The sequence below is a fragment of the Octopus bimaculoides genome, chromosome 1, assembly GCF_001194135.2.
Source record: "Octopus bimaculoides isolate UCB-OBI-ISO-001 chromosome 1, ASM119413v2, whole genome shotgun sequence".
Taxonomy (NCBI): Eukaryota; Metazoa; Mollusca; class Cephalopoda; order Octopoda; family Octopodidae; genus Octopus; species Octopus bimaculoides.
Window position 1 is genome coordinate 145,890,644 of NC_068981.1, and position 18,337 is coordinate 145,908,980.

General features: G+C 37.6%; 2 protein-coding genes across 2 annotated transcripts in view; both read left to right on the forward strand.

The window, feature by feature from the left end:
* Nucleotides 1-60: 60 nt before the first annotated feature.
* LOC106884321 (C-factor) lies at nt 61-11,025 on the forward strand. The gene is made up of 5 exons (XM_014935645.2): nt 61-545; nt 2,658-2,709; nt 4,557-4,744; nt 7,516-7,671; nt 10,360-11,025. The coding sequence occupies exons 1-5, from the start codon at nt 408-410 to the stop codon at nt 10,579-10,581; spliced, it is 756 nt and encodes a 251-aa protein (XP_014791131.1). The 5' UTR covers nt 61-407; the 3' UTR covers nt 10,582-11,025.
* Nucleotides 11,026-15,425: 4,400 nt separating this feature from the next.
* LOC106884322 (vacuole membrane protein 1) overlaps nt 15,426-18,337 on the forward strand; it is an 89,404-nt gene continuing 86,492 nt past the window's right edge. Inside the window, exon 1 of the mRNA XM_014935647.2 lies at nt 15,426-15,446. Coding sequence (XP_014791133.1) covers nt 15,442-15,446 — 5 coding nt within the window. The 5' untranslated portion in view covers nt 15,426-15,441. The remainder of the gene's footprint in view (nt 15,447-18,337) is intronic.

Sequence of the window (18,337 nt, forward strand, 5' to 3'; positions counted from 1 at the left end):
GGGGCGGAAGTCTTGCCAACTTGTTCATTGGCTGCTACTGAGCACACTATCAAGGTGACCAGTAACTCTCTGTAGAATATATCACTAAATGAAAGGTTCATTATAAAAATATAATATAATTGATAAGAGTAGTCTCGAAGCAGTGCAAGTCTTAATTTCGTTTCTACATGATTTTATTGTAAGAATTAAAACCAATTTATTTAGTGATAATTTGTTTGTAAACAAAAGAAAATATAAACAACACTTCTATCCCGCAGCAAGATTTTTACGTCCTTGATACTCGTGTGTATATTTACGCGCGGTATTGACACTGCTCTTGCGTTATCTTAGAGAAGTCGGTGATTGCCAGAGATCCTCGTAGATAACTTACGATTAAAAACGTGTATAATTTTTCATTATCTTCAACGATGGTTTTAAACGTGAAGTCTGTTTTAGTCACTGGTAGTAGTCGTGGAATAGGTCTTGAATTCGTGAAGCAACTTTTAAGGTTACCCACGCCCCCTCGCTATGTATTTGCAACTTGTCGTAATCCAGAAAAAGCCGAGGTAAATAGACCTGTTTGTTTTTTTCTTTTCGAAAATAATAACTTATATGGTACGTTTTCGTACATGTGCATTTTGCATGTCTAACGATAATATATTGCTCTATACATTATCAAATAAATATGTAATGTAAATAAAACTGATATGTATCATTATTTCTCTTCTAGATAGCAGTTTTTCTCAAGAAATTTTATTAGCACCAGCGAAACCAATTTGTTTATATTAATCAGTGTGTGTTGGGTGCGCTCGTGTGTTCGCGACACTTTGGACATGTCCTCTACCGTTATCACAGTTAGATCCGATTCTTGTACGTTAATTTAGGTAACGAAATCAGGGATTCTGTTCGATAGATTGTCTGTAATGCCAAGAGCAGTTAAACTTTTTCTTGATGAAATTTCCTTTTTAATTTTTTAATTTCATCAACATAACCATTATTAACACATTCGAAATGTGCTTCAGCAAAATTTCATTTAAAAAAGTGTTGTTAAGGAGATAACAATTTCGAGGAAGGAAGGCACCAAATTGTAGTTATTATGACAAACAAGTTTAACTGGTCGAAACACTGAAAAACTGTGTGCGTGTATATATATATATATATATATATATATATATATATATACATACATACGAGTGTGGGTATTTATATCAGATATTTTCGATTTGGCACACCAGATCCAATTTTTATGAACATTTCTTTCATACATGTATACAGATAGTCTGTTACTCTCTCGCATGTATACAATATAAAAATAGCCACAGTTCGACCTCCCAAAGACCTAAGATCAAATATTGATTTACAGAAACTGTAGAAGCCCATCATTGAATCTACTCTGGGCAATGTCCTATTTTAACGTTGTAAATTATTTGCACCATTAAAATTAAAAATAAAATTTTAAAAATACATAAAATATAGGTTACATATAAAAAAAGAAATTGGCGGAGGTAAAGAATACGCACACCACCCGTTTTCGGCGGAACCCTAATCCCAAACACCGGGTGTGCGTATCCTTTATCTTCGCTTAAAAAAATTAACTAAATTTGCAGTGTAATAAAAAAGTTATTAACTTTTAAATTTCTATGTAGAGAATGGTACACAAGTTTTAAAAAAATGAAAATTTAAACAAATTAAAAATAGTATTTTAATTATCCCACGATTATATGATATATTTCAAAGATTATATCAAAAAAATGTTATCAAAAATATTTACAACGGATATTGTTCCTTAACACTTACAATAAAGTTTTCAAATACATTGTCATGATGATTATTTTGCCAAATAATGGCACAAATAATTTTCAACGTTAAAATCGGAAATTATTTCGACTTAGTTCTTTGGTAATACATTTAATTCAGTTGGTATCACATTCCGACCCTTGGCCCACTCATGTGGTATTGTGTCTCTGGTTTTTTGTACCACCATTACCGTAGCCTCTACTCTTCGAACCAGGCTTGTCTCTATCACCTCTACTCAGGCATTCCTAGCTCACTTTTCATCTTCAGGTCTGGTGCCAACCCCTCCACCTAGTACTTCATTCCCAGAAAATCGGCAACTTTTGAATTTTCTTCCAACGCTTTTTGTTTTCTTTTTGCCTGTAGCTGTCACCATGCAACCGTTTTAGAACAACGTTAACAGTAGTGAATCTTTTGAATTCCTGTGATTGTGAGGGACACTGCCATTCTCCCAGACCAGAACGAAAAAAATATAATTACAGCTACGGTATCATTGATTGCAGTTCTGCTTGAACGGAGCTAAACATGCTAAATGTATTAGCGAGTACTTGACACTAGCTATGTAGGTTCTACTTAATATTTTGTATAAATTAGCAGAAGGCTGTGCCCATGACTATTGCTTACCTCCTACTCCTTAGATCAATGTGATCGATGAGACTTGCATTCAGCTTTTAACATTTGCATATCCGAAGGGAAAATAAAGTTTGTTGCTGGAGGAGGGATGTCCCAGAGAGTTGTAGCTCCAGTAAGAGATGCTTGTGTAGTAGCATGAAACAAAGAATTTTCTAAATTTCTACCACCACCCTAGTCTATTATGTTAACTAATTGTTAATGATATATATCATCAGCAATAGTAATGCTGTTATTTTGTTTTCTCATTCTAGGATTTGCAGTCATTGAAAAAGGATAATTCAAACCTACGTATTGTTCCTTTAGGTAGGATTATTTTTTTCCTTACTATTAATTCCATCAAAATTGCAACTTATCTTTTGTTGATGAGATATCACATTGCTAATGAAAATATCAAAGTTTGTGTACTGTTATTGTTACTCTGCTGTATTCATGGCCATTGAATTGTTATTAACCCAATCCACATCATCGTTCATCGTTTAACGTCTGCTTTCCATGCTAGCATGGGTTGGACGATTGACTGAGGACTGGCGAACCAGATGGTTACACCAGGCTCCAATCTGATTTGGCAGAGTTTCCACAGCTGGATGCCCTTCCTAATGCCAACCACTCCGAGAGTGTAGTGGGTGCTTTTACATGCCACCGGCACAAGGCCAATCAGAAATGGTGTATTTTACGTGCCACCTGCACAAGGGCCAGTCCAGCAGTACTGGCAACGAACTCACTCGAATGTCTTTTCACATGCCATCCGGCACAAGTGGTAACCTAATTATAAAAAGCAAATAGCCAAATCTGGTTCAAATTATACACTACTGTCTTAAAAAAAAAAAAAAAAAAGTAAATCTAGTCCTAGATTCACTTTCTGAAAAGAAATGAAAGTTGGAATGTTGTTGGAAAACCTTTTGATGATAGGTCCCAGTCTGTTTTAATAGTATTATAGGCTCCCAAGCAACGTTATGTATTAGGCCCTATAGTTCTACTTTTTGAAAGAAAGCTATAGTACATTAGCTCCTAGAATCATGGGGTACCCATGCCTTAAGTTGGTACTGGATGGGTATGCTTGATCAGAGCAAACTTATTGCTTACAACAACAACACAATATAGAATCTTTTTTAATCCTTCATCATCTGGCATAAAGCTGACTCCTGCTCTAATGTAGTCCTCTTCACCTGGTGGGAAAATATAATAATGGATGTTTCTGAAAGGACCCTAAGGATGGGGTTCATGCGAACTCTACCCTTACAACCCCACTAAGGATACTGGGCAGTGAAAATGGATAGATGGATGAACATGTCATGATTGCATGACCCTATCCTTTTAGTGAGTGAAGCCAGTTGGCTATGCCTATACTTATGCACTGCAATCAAAAACTACAGCCATGACACATTCACTTTGTAGATATGTCTGTTTCCTGTAATCTTCCCACAAAATAGGATACAAAATAGTCTAATGTGTTAGAGATTGAAATATAAAGTTAACAAATGCAAGTTCAGCATGAAATAGCAACCAAATAACCCTCAAATACCATATTAAATGAAGAATATGTTGGAGAATTTAGTTCCTGTTATATGGAATATTGGTCATAACTTTCCAATCATATACTTGCTCAGTCAGAACTAACTTAGAGCTAAGCTGCAGCCTCAGTTACCCAATATCATTTTATGTCATTCCTCAAACTATTGGAAAAGCAGCCAAATCTTTGTCGAGTCACCATGCAAATTTTCATGAATAAAGAACTTAAAAAGCACCCATTACACTCTTGGAGTGGTTGGTGTTAGGAAGGGCATCCTGCCGTAGAAACTATGCTAAATCAGATTGAAACATGGTGTAGCCCTACAACTTACCAGTCTAAGTCAAACCATCTAACCCATGCCAACATGGAAAAGAGACACTAAATGATGATGATGATGATGGAGTCTTACATGCCTCATAAAAGACACAATGGTCACAGCTAGAATGTCTTTGATCATAGATATCTGCTCAGAACTAAGCAGCACCCATATATCCAATTCCATCAGATAAAACTCTCTACTTGACAAGATGTAATTGAAAATCTTTGAAATAACTCTGTAAGACACTTTAAGAGATTGTCTCATTGAAGTTTAGAAGAATCATTACAGAAAATATTTTAATTTTTTTTGTTTTTATTTCAGATATCTGTGATGAAACTTCTATAATAAAAGCTAAAGAAGCAGTTGAAAATGAAGTAGAAGACAATGGGTTAAACTTATTGATTAACAATGCTGGTTTGAAATTGAGTATTACTTTTGAAAAACTCAACTTTGATTCTATGATGGAAGCCTTCAAAACCAATGCTGTTGCTCCAAGTGTTTTGACTAGGGTAAGTTGTTTTTTTTGTTCCCTTCTTTTATTTTTGTTTGCTTCTGTCTTTAAACTGTGGCCATGCTGTGGCACCACCTTGAAGAAATTTTGGTCGAATGAGTCAACCCCAGTACTTATTTTTCTTTTGTTTTTTAAGCCTGGTACTTATTTTATCGATCTCTTTTGCCAAACCGTTAAGTTACAGGGATGTAAACACCCCAACACCAGTTGTTAAGCAGTAGTGGGGCACAAACAACAGACACAACCCCCCCCCCCCTCCACACACACACACAACGAGCTTCTTTCAGTTTCTATCTTCCAAATCCACTCACAAACTTTTGGTTGGCCAGAGGCTATAGTAGAAGATACTCACACAAGGTACCACACGGTGGGACTGAACCCGAAACAGTGTGGTTGAAAAGCAAGCTTCTTACCAGACAGCCATGCCTGTACCTATTTTTTTTTGAGGTGGGTCTTTACATTTTGAGTTCAAATTCCGCCAAGTTTAACTTTGCCTTTCATCCTTTCGGGGTCAATAAAATAAGTACCAATTGAACACTGGAGGTTGATGTAAACAACTTATCCCCTTCTTCAAACTTGCTGGCTTTGTGCCAAAATTTAAAATTGATATTTTTGAGGTGGGTAAGGTGGCGAGCCAAGTAAAAAGGTGGCAAGCCAAATAAAATCGTTGGTAAGCCAAGTAAAATGCTTAACCAAAGTTGACTTTGCCTTTCATCCTTTTGAGGTCAGTAAAATAAGTACCAGTTGAGCACTGGAATTGATATAATCAATTTATATCAACACCTATCCCCACAATTGCTGTCCTTGTGCCAAAATTTGAGACCAATATTTTTGAGGAGGGTATGAGCTGTTTTGGTACAACCATTTTGATGCTGCCTATTTGGCATCACTGATTTGATGCTGACTTTATTTATCTTCAGACATTTTGAAGTTTTTCTTGTTTCTTTTCCCCTCTGCCTCTGTTTATTTATTTGAGCATCTGATTATGTTTGTATGCATGTGCAGTTTCTCTCTCTCTCTCTCTCTCTCTCTACCTGCATGTGTATATCTTTGCATACAAGCATTTCAGTCATACTTTTCTCAGTCATTAGACTATGGCCATACTGGGGCACTGCCTCGAAGAGTCTTTAGTTGAATGAATTGACCTTAGTACTTTCTCTTTTAAGCCTGGTACTTCTTCTCTTTTGCTGAACTGCTAAGTTATGGGGATATAAACAAACCAACACCAGTTGTGTGGTGGTGATAAGGGACAAACATAGGCACAAAGACCACAAATCTTACTGGTAGATGGCCCTGCTTGATATGTAGAAAAGGCGTAAGTAGAAACTCCATAAGATGTAGTAAGCTATGGACATAAAAGATGCAGCAATATCAGGGGAAGGTTAACATGGAAAATAGCTTTTGTGTGTGGAAGATGCACAGGTGCAATAAACACTGAAAATGTACAGAAAATAGACTCCAACAACTGCCAGGTGGGTAAGCTAGAGGTAGTAGATAGCTTCCATTATCTAGGTGACCAAGTTAGTAGTGGAGGTGGATGCTCTGAGAGATTATGGTGAAAGATTATGGTTAAAAAAAAATTATAATGACTTTCTCTATTTGAATAAAAAGATTCACGTGAATGTTTATAAGAAAGTCATTTAAAGTTTTCTTTGTTTATCCATTCATTTATTTAATATCCATTTCTCAGTGCTTGTGTAAGTTTAACCAAGACTTATTTCAGGCAGTGTTTTATTGCCAGCACATACATGCTTTTCAAGTCAGGGAATCTTTTATTCCACTTCGATAGCACAGAGCAATGGTTTGTCATATCAACAAGGAATGCAAAACCAAAGAATGACAAAATATGCACACATATGCTTGTGTGTGCATGCTTACATACACATGGCAATCTTTCATACACTTTCCCTTAACCAATTGGACTCGAACATCATTGGTTGGCCTGGGCTTATAGTAGAAAATGCCTGAGTTGCTGCATAGTGGGACTGAACCCCAAACCTTGGTGGTTGCAAAGCAGTCTTCTTGTTAACACAGCTATATCTGTATCTATTTATTCAACAGATTTCAGTCTCACTTTTTACATGGTTACAGATGTGGCTGAGTGGTTAAGAGGCTTGATTCCAAACCATCAAGTCTTGGGTTCAAGTCTCACTGTGTTGCACCTTGGGAAAGTTCCTTCTATTATCACCTTGAGTCGACCAAAGCCTTGTGCATGGATTTGGTAAGGAAAAACTGGAAGAAGCCTAATGTGTGTGTGTGTATATGTGCATGCATTTGTGTGTGTGTGTGTGTACAGATATGTCTGTATGTATATATGTGTGTGTGTGTGTGTGTACAGATATGTCTGTATGTATATATGTGTGTGTGTGTGTGTGTTTGTATGTGCTCTTGTCTAGATAACATGTGATAATTGTAAATGAGTCCTATTGTCAAGAAACAACATGCAAGGTTTCCAGTTTTCCCTGAAAAACATGTCTGGCCATGGAAAATATTACCTTGCTTGTGAAAAGGTGAGAGTTGGCAATGGGATGGGCATCTAGCTGTCGAAACCTGCCTCAATGTATTCCATCTGATACATGCAAGCATGAACATTTAGATGTTAAATGATGATGATGATTTTGGTCTTATTTTCTATCAACAGCAGATCAACATAAACATACGTTCATTTGATGTTGTTCTCTCTGTTTCCTGATCTATATTGTTTTTAAATCTCTCAGTAAATAAAATGTACAAATTTTTCATTTTTGAAATTTTTTTTTATATCTTCAGATATTTTTCCCTTTACTGAAGGTAGCAGCTGCAAAGGAGAACCCTTCTTCAAATTTGTCTTGTAATCGTGCTGCAGTTGTGAATATCAGTAGCATATTAGGGTCTGTTACTGCTACTCGAAATAGCACATTTTTCTATGAATATTCTTCTTCAAAGGTAAGTATTAAAATTTCTTGCATTCTTCAACTGTCATCTATTCTTCCTTCTGTGAGAATATAAGAAAAAGCTGCATTTTTAATTTATGCCGGGATATAAAAAAACAATGTGGATGATAATACAAATTAAAGAAAAAACAACAAAACTGAAGATCAAATAAATGACCCTAAATTTTAGTTCAGTCAAATCACATAAGGGATAAGTTGTTAAAGCATCAAATAAAATGCCTTGTGGTATTTGTTCTGACATTTGGTACACTGAGTTCAAATCCCACCAAGATTAGCTTTGCCTTTCATCCTTTTGAGGGAAAATAAAAAAAAAAGTACCAATCTAGAGAATTGGATTGATGGAACTGTAAGAATGTTGTATGGGATGCCTCATATTTTTTCTTGTCATATTTCTTCTTGCCTTATATTTTTTTCTCACTCCCTTGTCATGGCTTACTTAGGTGTAGACTTAATCCGTGTTACCTAGTTTAATACCCATAACTGATACTTGGGTGACTTTAGTAGAATCCACTATGTTGCAAGCATTTGGGTCATTTCTCTGGTTTTACAGTACCTTTCTCCCTACTTCTCACCTGTCATTGAGTATTTGCTTGTTTAGCCCCTGCATCAATTCTGACTGAGCCTGTAGAGATGTTTGTCATACCTTATTTCTTATTTGCTTTGCTTGAGCAAAAAAAAACAAAACAACAACAGGGTGTGAAACCAAGGTCTAGAATCGAAGTACCTTAGGGTTAACCTAGCAAAAAATAAAGTCTTAGTAAGTAGGAAGGCTGTCAAATCACAATCCCCTTCAGGTAGATGGCCCTGCTCGATCTGTAGAAAAAGCGTGGATAGAAACTCCATACGATATACTCGGTGTAAGCTATGGACACATAAAAGGTGCAGCAATATCAAAGGAAGGTTAACCAGGAAAATAGTATTTGTGTGTGGCAGATGCACAGGAGCAATAAATACTGAAGATGTACAGAAAACAGATTCCATCACATGCCAGGTGGAGAAACTAGAAGTAGTTAATAGCTTCTGCTACCTAGGTGACCAAGTCTGTAGTGGGGGTGGTTACTCTGAGCAAAGTTCAGGGAGCTCCTATCTCTTCTGGCAACTAACGGCTTCTCACTCAGGATGAAAGGTAGACTATATGATGCATGTATGTGAAATGCCATGCTATGCAGCAGTGAAACATGGGCCATGACTGCTGAGAAAATGCGTAGGCTTGAAAGAAATGAAGCTAATATGATCTGCTGGATGTGTAATGTCAGTGTGCATACAAAGCAGAGTGTAAGTGCCCTGAGAGAAAAGTTGGGCATAAGAAGCATCAAATGTGGTGTGCAAGACAGATGACTGTACCGGTATGGTCATGTGTTACATATGGATGAGGATAGCTGTGTGAGGAAGTGCCACTCCCTAACTGTGGAAGAGGTAGACCCAGGAAGACATGGGATGAGGTGGTGAAGCATGACTTTCGAACATTGGGCATCACAGAGGCAATGACAGGAGACCGAAACCTTTGGAGATATGCTGTGATTGAGAAGACCCAGCAACTAAAGTGAAATGGCAGCCACGCATGTCTGGCCCAGTTAAAAGTACCCCTGATGTGTTGGACGATATGATATGCTTGGGAAGACCTGTTGAGTCAAGTAAAACCAATATCGTAGCTGTGGCCTGACTCGCTCCTGTGCCAGTGGCACGTAAAAAGCACCATCTGAACGTGGCTGATGCCAGTACTCCCTGACTGGCTCTTGTGCTGGTGGCACTTAAAAAGCACCATCCAAATGTGGCTGATGCCAGTATCCCCTGACTGGCCCCGGTGCCGGTGGCATGTAAAAAGCACTATCTGAATGTGATTGATGGCAGGCCCACCCGACTGGCTCCTGTGCCTGTGGCACGTAAAAAACACCCACTACACTCTTAGAGTGGTTGGCTTTAGGAAGGGCATCCAGCTATAGAAACATTGCCAGATCAGATTGGAGCCTGGTGCAGCTGCTGGCTCTCCAGACCTCAGTCAAACCAGCCAATCCATGCCAGCATAGAAAACGGATGTTAAACAATGATGACGGCAGTGGCGGCAATGATGACAAATGGAACTTCTGTCTCCTTGAACACCATGAATAACTTTTCTTTGCAGATACTTTGTGATATGCTTATAATGAAATCCTTTTAGGCTGAATTCCAAACAATAGCCTTTTGTAAATAAAGTGGTAGGATGTGTAACTCATTGACCATCATGCATTCTTCCTGATAACCACTTCCCACTTGATTTTCTACTCCACCTACAAAACTTTATTCAAATTTAATATTAACCACATATATCTTACTCCTATGTCCAGACTTTGGAATGCATAAAATGGCTAGGAGCATTATACTTCCTTTACAGTCTATTTAATAAAAAAGTAAGCCAGTGAAGGAGCCTTTACAAAGCTGCTTGATCTGTTTGGAATAATATTTAAATCTCCCTCAAATTAGATCTACCATCTTGAACAGATAAGGATACGTTACAGATTGCCAAAAAGAAAGGATGGTCATAGCTGATCATAAGTCTACTCAGTCAGGGCTGACCTGGGGTTAAATGGCATCAACAACCTTGTAAAAAATATAATAAAGTATCAAAAAATTATGTTTAAAATAAACGAAACAAAAGAATAGACATTGTTTTCAAAACATCATTTTTATTTATTTATTTCAGGCTGCTTTAAATATGATTACCAAGGATTTTGGGATTCACTTAAAACCTCACAATGTGCTTGCTGTGGCTCTTCACCCAGGATGGGTACAAACTGATATGGGAGGTAAAAATGCTAATTTGACTCCAGAATCAAGCGTGAAACAATCACTGAATACTCTGTCAACGTTAAATGAAAGCAATGCTGGTTTTCTTATTGACTACCAAGGATCTGTCATTCCTTAGTAAGGTTTGAATAAAATTGTACAGAATAGGAGAGGGCAATAATTTTCATTAAAGGGTTAGATTGGCATGTTTGGAAAATCTAATCTTATGTAGCCGAATTTTATAAAATAGTTTTGGTTTTGGCAGGTATTATCAATTTCAACTTTTTTATAATCATGTAATTGTTAATAGTAATTCTGATTAATAAACTTTAGAAAATATTTTCTCACATTCGACGTGACATATATGTTGGACCAAACAGACACTATGTTAGAATGTTTTTTGGGTCCAGATTATGTAAAATTGTAGCTATGGATTCAACCAATTTTTTAATATGTTTTTATAAAATTTAATAATTTTCTCTCATTCTAATATGACAATGATGTGTTCAATATGAATTAGAATTCTAATAAAATGTGTTACATGTAACAGATGCAGAATTAGATTAAAATAGCAATTTGTTTATCTTTTACTTGTTTCAATCATTAGACTGTGGCCATGCTGGCACACAGCCTTGAGGAATTTTTAGTTGAATGTATCAACCCCAGTACTTACTTTTTATAAGCCTGGTACTTTTTCTATCAGTCTTTTGCCGAACCACTAAGTTACAGAGACATAAACACACCAGCACTGGTTGTCAAGTGGTAGTGGGGGGACTGGACATGAAACGCAGTGGGACTGAACATGAAACCATATGACTGAGAAGCAAGCTTCTTACCATACAGCCATGCTAAAAAGCCAGCTTATTGCAGTATTCTCCAGGGGATAATATCTCTTACGAACGTGCTGTGTTTAAAAACACAAAATACACCAATATATTTTGTGTTTTTAAACACAGCACAAGCATAAGAGATATTGTTTCCAGATGAATACCATGACATTACGTTTTTCACAAGTGTCTTTTCCTTTGCAAGTTTGTATTAAGTCCATTTAAATACAGCAAACATAAAATTTGATATCCAATTTTTATCATATAGCTGCAGTAAGTCAGGTGATTTTTCTTTCATTTCTAAAAATAGTTTAATGTCATTTTTCAAATTCCGTCCAATGTTGAAAACTTATCTTAAATTTAACCTGTGTCATTTGTGTGGTGTAGAGCTGAGATCATTTATGTATTCTGCTTCTGACCCTTAGACTGGTTCCCGTGCTGGTAGCACGTAAAAAGCACCATCCGAACGTGGTTGATGCCAGGTCCACTCGACTGGCTCCCATGCCAGTAGGACGTAAAAAGCACCAACCCATCGTGGCTGATGCCAGTACCCCCTCACTGACACTTGTGCTGGAGGCACGTAAAAAGCACCATCCAAATGTGGTTGATGCCAGGCCCTCATGCCGGTGGCATGTAAAAAGCACCCACTACATTCTCGGAGGGGTTGGCATTAGGAAGGGCATCCAGCTGTAGAAACATTGTCAGATCAAATTGGAGTCTGGTGCAGCAGCTGGCTCACCAGACTTCAGTCAAACCGTCCAACCCATGCTAGCATGGAAAATGGACGTTAAACGAAGATGATGATGATGATGATGATGATGACTAAAGAGGCTAATTCTTGCATGGAAGCATCTATTGCAAAGTTTACAAGGGATCTGTGGTGTAGGTTTTGGTAGTTGCAGATTCTATTTTCTTTCTTGTCATTTCTTTTCTTCTTTCCTCTGTCGTTCATCTTCAAAATGATCCATCACAGTGGAGATGGAATGATGCCTGCCAGGTCTGTCCTGAGCTTCAGTGTCCCAGGCTTTGGGATTGATTCCAGTCAGTTTTAGGCTTTGCTTTAGATAGTCCTTGTATTGCTGGCGAACATCTTGCATCTGCCACCAACATGCAGGTCTGGACTAAGAACTTCTAGTTTCACCAAACCTGCTCTCACCATTCTTACCCCATCACTATTGGGATTATGTAGAGGAAAAAATAAATAAAAAAAGGGAAAGGAAGTGTTGAATCGAAAAGAAACTAGCCAAGGGTGTGAGTTTGTTTAGGATGGAGATCTTGGCAAGGAGGTCTCCACGCACTATCGCCCAAAATCCATCTGCCGTGGCACTACCTAGAGTGACATGTGAGGCACAGATGATTGGTTGCAATGGAATGCTGCTAGCTCCAATGTCATTAAAGTTGTGTCTTTCTAACCAGTCCATCTGATATTGCCCCATTCTGCTAGGATCAGTTGTTGAGTTTAGAGATGTAGCTTCCTCTGCTTGATCCACCATTGCGGTCTTTGTTTGGTGTGGTGAGGGACAAGGACAGTGTTTCTGTACCCTTGTTTGAACAGATCTTGTTTCTAGTTCTGATGGGTGCCCTCACACCCTCCTCCAAGACCCAGTAAGCTGAACAGAGAGGGGAGTCAGTTTAGCCGCAGACAACCTGACTATGACTGAGAGAAGTGGGAGTACATGCTTACCCGTTGTCTCCAAGAAGAGACATCAGCACCAAGGACAGTGCTCCTGTGTCCTTGTATGAACAGATCTTGTTTTTAGTTCTGATGGGTGCCCTCACACCCTCCTCCAAGATCCAGTAAGCTGAACCGAGAGGGGAGCCAGTTTAATTGCCAACGACCCAACCATGACTGAAAGGAGTGGGAGTACATGGTTACTTGTTGTCGCCTAGAAGAGACCTCAACACCAAGCAGCCTAGATTACCATTGACCTGTTCCACTCAGATGGTCCATCATTGTTGTTCCTTAGCCCCAGGTCAGTTGGTCAAAGACATTCTAGCTGTGACCATCTTGCCTTTTCATACATCAAGGACTGCATTATACTTCGATTTGAAAGATTGTAATTTGTAGTATGAGAAAGTTTTGGTTGCTATTTCTGGCAGGTTGAATGATCACATGAAGATTCCCTTGTAGTTGAACATCTGGGTATGATTCATAGAGCTTATGCTCCAGATACACCATTCCTTCACCTGTTTCTAAACCAACTCTTTTTTTACTCAGCTGGAGATTAGTTACAAAGTGTTTACAAATGTTTTCATTGCTATTTTCAATATTGAGCATCTTTTTTTTCTCTTTGGTGAAAGGTTTTAATGAAACATCAAAATTCTTGCTTCAAAATGTCATTTAAACTTATCTAAATTTGTAAACTTTTTAAAGTATTTTTTTAATCTACAAACTACCTTGAGTTATTTTTAATTATTAGTTGTTCTTTAACAATAAAACACTGAAAAGAACATTTTTTAGAAGGAGAATATCCTTTATGATGAACTATTGAATGTCTCACTGTGCTGTAGGTCTTCTTCTTTCTTTGACACATCATCTAAACTTATTAAAATTTATAAGCTTTACAAAATATTTTTTACCAACTCACTACCTCGGAGCTTTTCTTTTATTTGTTGGTTGTTCCTTAATAAAACAATGAAAAAAATTGGTTTGTTTTTAATTATTCAGATGCAGGAGAACACTTTTTATTATAACAATTTATGTTAGAATGGCTATGCAAAGACATGGTATGTCTCTTGAAGAACAACTCTATGGATGACAACCAGTTATTCAACTGATTGCTTGTGTGTCATGTGTCTGCTCAATCAGAATGTGCAAAGAGCACAGTTGGTTGTCATAGCATGACCAATCTTCGCTATCCTTGCCATTGCATGTTCATTCATCCCCATTTTCCTAAATATATCTACAACATCCTGAAACATGGGACAACAACAATCATGACATGTCACAAAAATAAAACAACATTAAGCAAGGAAACAACAAAGAGAAACCTGTCATATACAACTGTGAAACAGTTGTACATGACATTAACCAGACAACAAACTGTTAATTGCTCTCCAATATTTTTAACAACAATAACAACGATACTAGCAACAACCTCAGCACATCATGTTTCATTAACCATTTTAAGTAACATATGTTGGTGTCACACCACTGGCACAGGTGCCAGTAGCATGTAAAAAGCATCTTTCGAGTGTTGGGCCTCATGGAGGCAATGACTAAGACCTTTGGCAGCATGCTGTGTTTGAGTAGAAAACCCATCAAGCCAAGTGAAATCAAAGCTGTGGCAGACACTGGTGTCACATAACTGGTACACATGCCCATGGCATGTAAAAACACCCATTACACTCTCAGAATGGTTAGCAGCAGGAAGGGCATCTGGCCGTAGAAACCATGCCAAGTCAGACTGGAGTCTGGTGCAGCCCCTCAGCTTGCCAGCCCTGGTCAAACTATCCAACCCATGCCAGCATGGACAACAAACATTAAATGATGATGATGATAATGAGCAAATGAATTTACCAAATGATTTAGCTAAAAAAAAAAAAAAGAAAAAAATGACATGAATTAGTCCAATTAGCCCACCATTTACTTCACAAATGTTTTGTCGTCAGTACTTCACTTTCCCATATCACCTCTTTCAACATAACTAATATATATATACAAACTTTGCCATTTTAATCCCGAGCAACGCCAAGTATCTCTGCTAGTTAACTATAAAATATTAATAACTACTATATATCACTCTCTGTATTAACTATGAATTAGTAGCACCTAGTATATAGACTTTTCCTATCAACAATGCAAGGGAAATAGATGTTGGCTTCATAATACGTTTTAAAAATTTTAACGCAGAAAATCTGGAGTTAGCTCCCTTACAATCTACACTATTTTATGGATAAAATTAGTGCAAACGGGAGAGAACTAACAATAATTGTTTCAAATTTTAGCAAAAGGCCAATATTAGGTAATCGAACTCATTACTTGACTGGTACTTTATCTCGGCGGGAGAATAAATGTTGCTAAGTATTTCGTCGCATGAGTTAACCAGTCTGCAAGCTTCAATAAACAATTTAATCAGAAGAACCATTGAAGGAGCCTCCGCGTGACCGTTCTATCTACAGGAAATAACAGCTAAAACTTCGTCAAATCACACGATACCGTCTCACGGATAATGAAGTAAGTAACAGATGTGAAGTTGGTCCTAAATCGTCCCTTATCCCTAAGAAGTGTTATATACCACATTGTGAACCTATTCCTGATTCAAGCAGTGAGGCTACTTGTGTATGAGGCTTCTGTGTGGAAAATAAATGTAACGGTGGTTCGGTGTGTTATTTCTGTGAGATTATCCAACTTGCTAGAAATAGCTGTGAAGTCTCAGTAAAATCATATCTTATTTTAATAAGAACACATTGAATATATATTTTCATATCTTATCTTATTCATATCATATCTTATTTTAATAAGAACACATTGAATATATATATATATATATATATATTGAATAATGTAGTCGTATATTTTTTACTTGCTGAATTTGGAAGAAAGGGTAAAGCCTATAACTGTTGCAAACCCTCCAAGACTGATGAGATTGATGTTGTTAATGTTCTGTTTTAACTGCTGCAGTAGGAAAGACATAAGGGAAGGTGATTCCAGAGGTTCTACGTTCTGGTGATGAAGGATTGAGTATAGTGGTTGCTGTGGGGAGAGGGAGCTGAATGCATGAAGGGGACCAAGAGGTGGAGAGATGAATGGGTTGGAGATGGTTGCGTGGTGGAGCTGTAAGTTGGGCCAGCTCCAAGGAGCAGAGGGGATAATGGTGATGGAAGAAAAAGAGAGAGAAGGCAGCATGTCTGCAGGTTAGAGGCTGGAGTGTGTCTGTGATGGAGTGCCATTCAGCTGAGTGACTCTTCTCTTGTATGTAATCCAGGATGCCAGTGTGCATTACAACAACACCATCCTAGATGTAAGTGTAGAACTCTATTGTGGGCCTCACTTGAGCTTTGTAAAATGTCAGCAGTTTTTGGGAGCTGAAATATGTTCTATCTCTAAAGAGTAAAACTATTCTTTTGGATGCAGTCCTAGTAATGTCAAGGATGTATCTTTAACAGGAAAGATCCTTGGTGTTAGTGAGACAGCATTTGGAGCAGCCATAAGGATTTTAACTGTGAAGGTGTGTGGCTTAGTGGTTAGGGTATTCAGCTCAAAATTGCAATATCTTGAGATCAATTCCCAGTGATGTGTTGCGTCCTTGAGCAAGACATTTTATTCCATGTTGCTCCAGTCCATTCATCTGGCAAGAATGAGTAGTACCTGTATTTCAAAGGGCCAGCCTTGTCACACTCTGTGTCATGCTGAATCTCCCTGAGAATTACTTTAAGGGTTCATGTGTCTATGGTGTGCTCAGCCACATGGATGTTAATTTCACAAGCAGGCTATTCCATTGGTTGGAACAACTTGAACCCTCAAAGATTATATATGAAATCATGGAAAAGTGGATGTTAAAATGATTGTGATGATGATAATGATGATAAAATGATGAGGATGATGATATATGCCTGTATACATATTGTCATCAACATCATTTTAATGTCTACTTTTCCTGCTTGCATGGAACAGATGCAATTCCTTGAGGCAGATTTTCTGTCACCAGATGGCCTGCTTGTCATCAGTGCTCACTTGTTTCCAAGCAGGGTCATATTTCCCCATAATCACATACGATTTCAGGGGAGACTGGAAACAAATGACATTGCTTGTATGATATGGCAAACTAGCACACAATGTCAAGACTAGGTGACACAAACACATTCACACATATATATTATACTAGTAGAGATACCTGGCATTGCTCGAGATTAAAGTGGCATAGTTTGTGTATATATATTACAGTTATGTTGAGACAGGTGATACGGGAGAGTGAAGCATTGACAACAAAACATTTGTAGAGTAGATGATGGGCTAATTTGGCTAAGCGACATGTCATACATCCGTTTGGAGAAATTCAAGCCCTAACCTGTCGTAGAAAATTGGGGTTCTGGTGTAAGTGAATTTTGAATGCACCAAAAAGCTGTCAGTGGATATACTCTTCCTTGCGGCAGTTGGCACTGCATCTGACATGACCCATCACATGACAGTTGAATGAATGTAGGTGTAATGGGGATATTGTACATAAATGGGTATATTGGCCAAATGGGCTACCTGTGGGAAACGGCAATGGGGAAGTGAATAGTTGGAATGTTGTAGAAGGCGAAGGGCTGACATTGGATTGCTGGTGTGGTTGTAGAATAAGAAACATAAACTGAGCCACACGCACACTCACAGACACATATACATTCATATGCAAAATGCGATGACACTCATATACATATAGTAAGACAGACTCGCGCAGACATACATAGCTTTTCACCTCCTTGTTTTTTCAGTCGTCACATATGTATATGTGTAGGTGTGTGTTTTAATCCAAATGAAAATAAAAATTATCTCACATACAGTCACATACATATAGTAATAGAGATACATGCAGATATACATTTACACATATCAGTCGTCACATATGTATATGTATGCGTGTGTTTAATAATGTATATAACATGGAAACACACACACACTCACAGACACATACTCACTCATATACCCACACACACACACTCACAGGCACACACACACATTTACAAAATATGACATTGTCTTTGTCATCGTAGCGATATGAAATTTCTTTTACTATCTCATACCATCGAATGCGGAAAAACACACAAAGACACATACACACTCATATAAAATGTCCTGTACTATAGTTGACTATAGAAAGATTATCAATATTAAATGTTATATTGTTTTAATTGAAATAAAAAAAAAGTTACATGTTGACACTCACTGGGTGTAAAACTATATAATAAGAAAGACACAATCTGGATCTTGACTGAAGAGAGAAAACTCCGAATGACATGTCCGTGTTTTCTTTGTATCGTCTATCTGTATGTTTTGTCCCTTTCTTGTATCACCTAACTGTCTGGATGTTTTGCATTCTTGTCCCATTCTGTATTATATATATATATATATATATATATATA

Bases quoted from the DNA above. Each gene is read 5' to 3' on its own strand.
- LOC106884321 (XM_014935645.2), top strand. From the start codon at position 408: ATGGTTTTAAACGTGAAGTCTGTTTTAGTCACTGGTAGTAGTCGTGGA. The intron at 2,710-4,556 runs GTAGGATTATTT...TTTTTATTTCAG, and splicing joins CCTACGTATTGTTCCTTTAG to ATATCTGTGATGAAACTTCT. The intron at 7,672-10,359 runs GTAAGTATTAAA...TATTTATTTCAG, and splicing joins ATGAATATTCTTCTTCAAAG to GCTGCTTTAAATATGATTAC.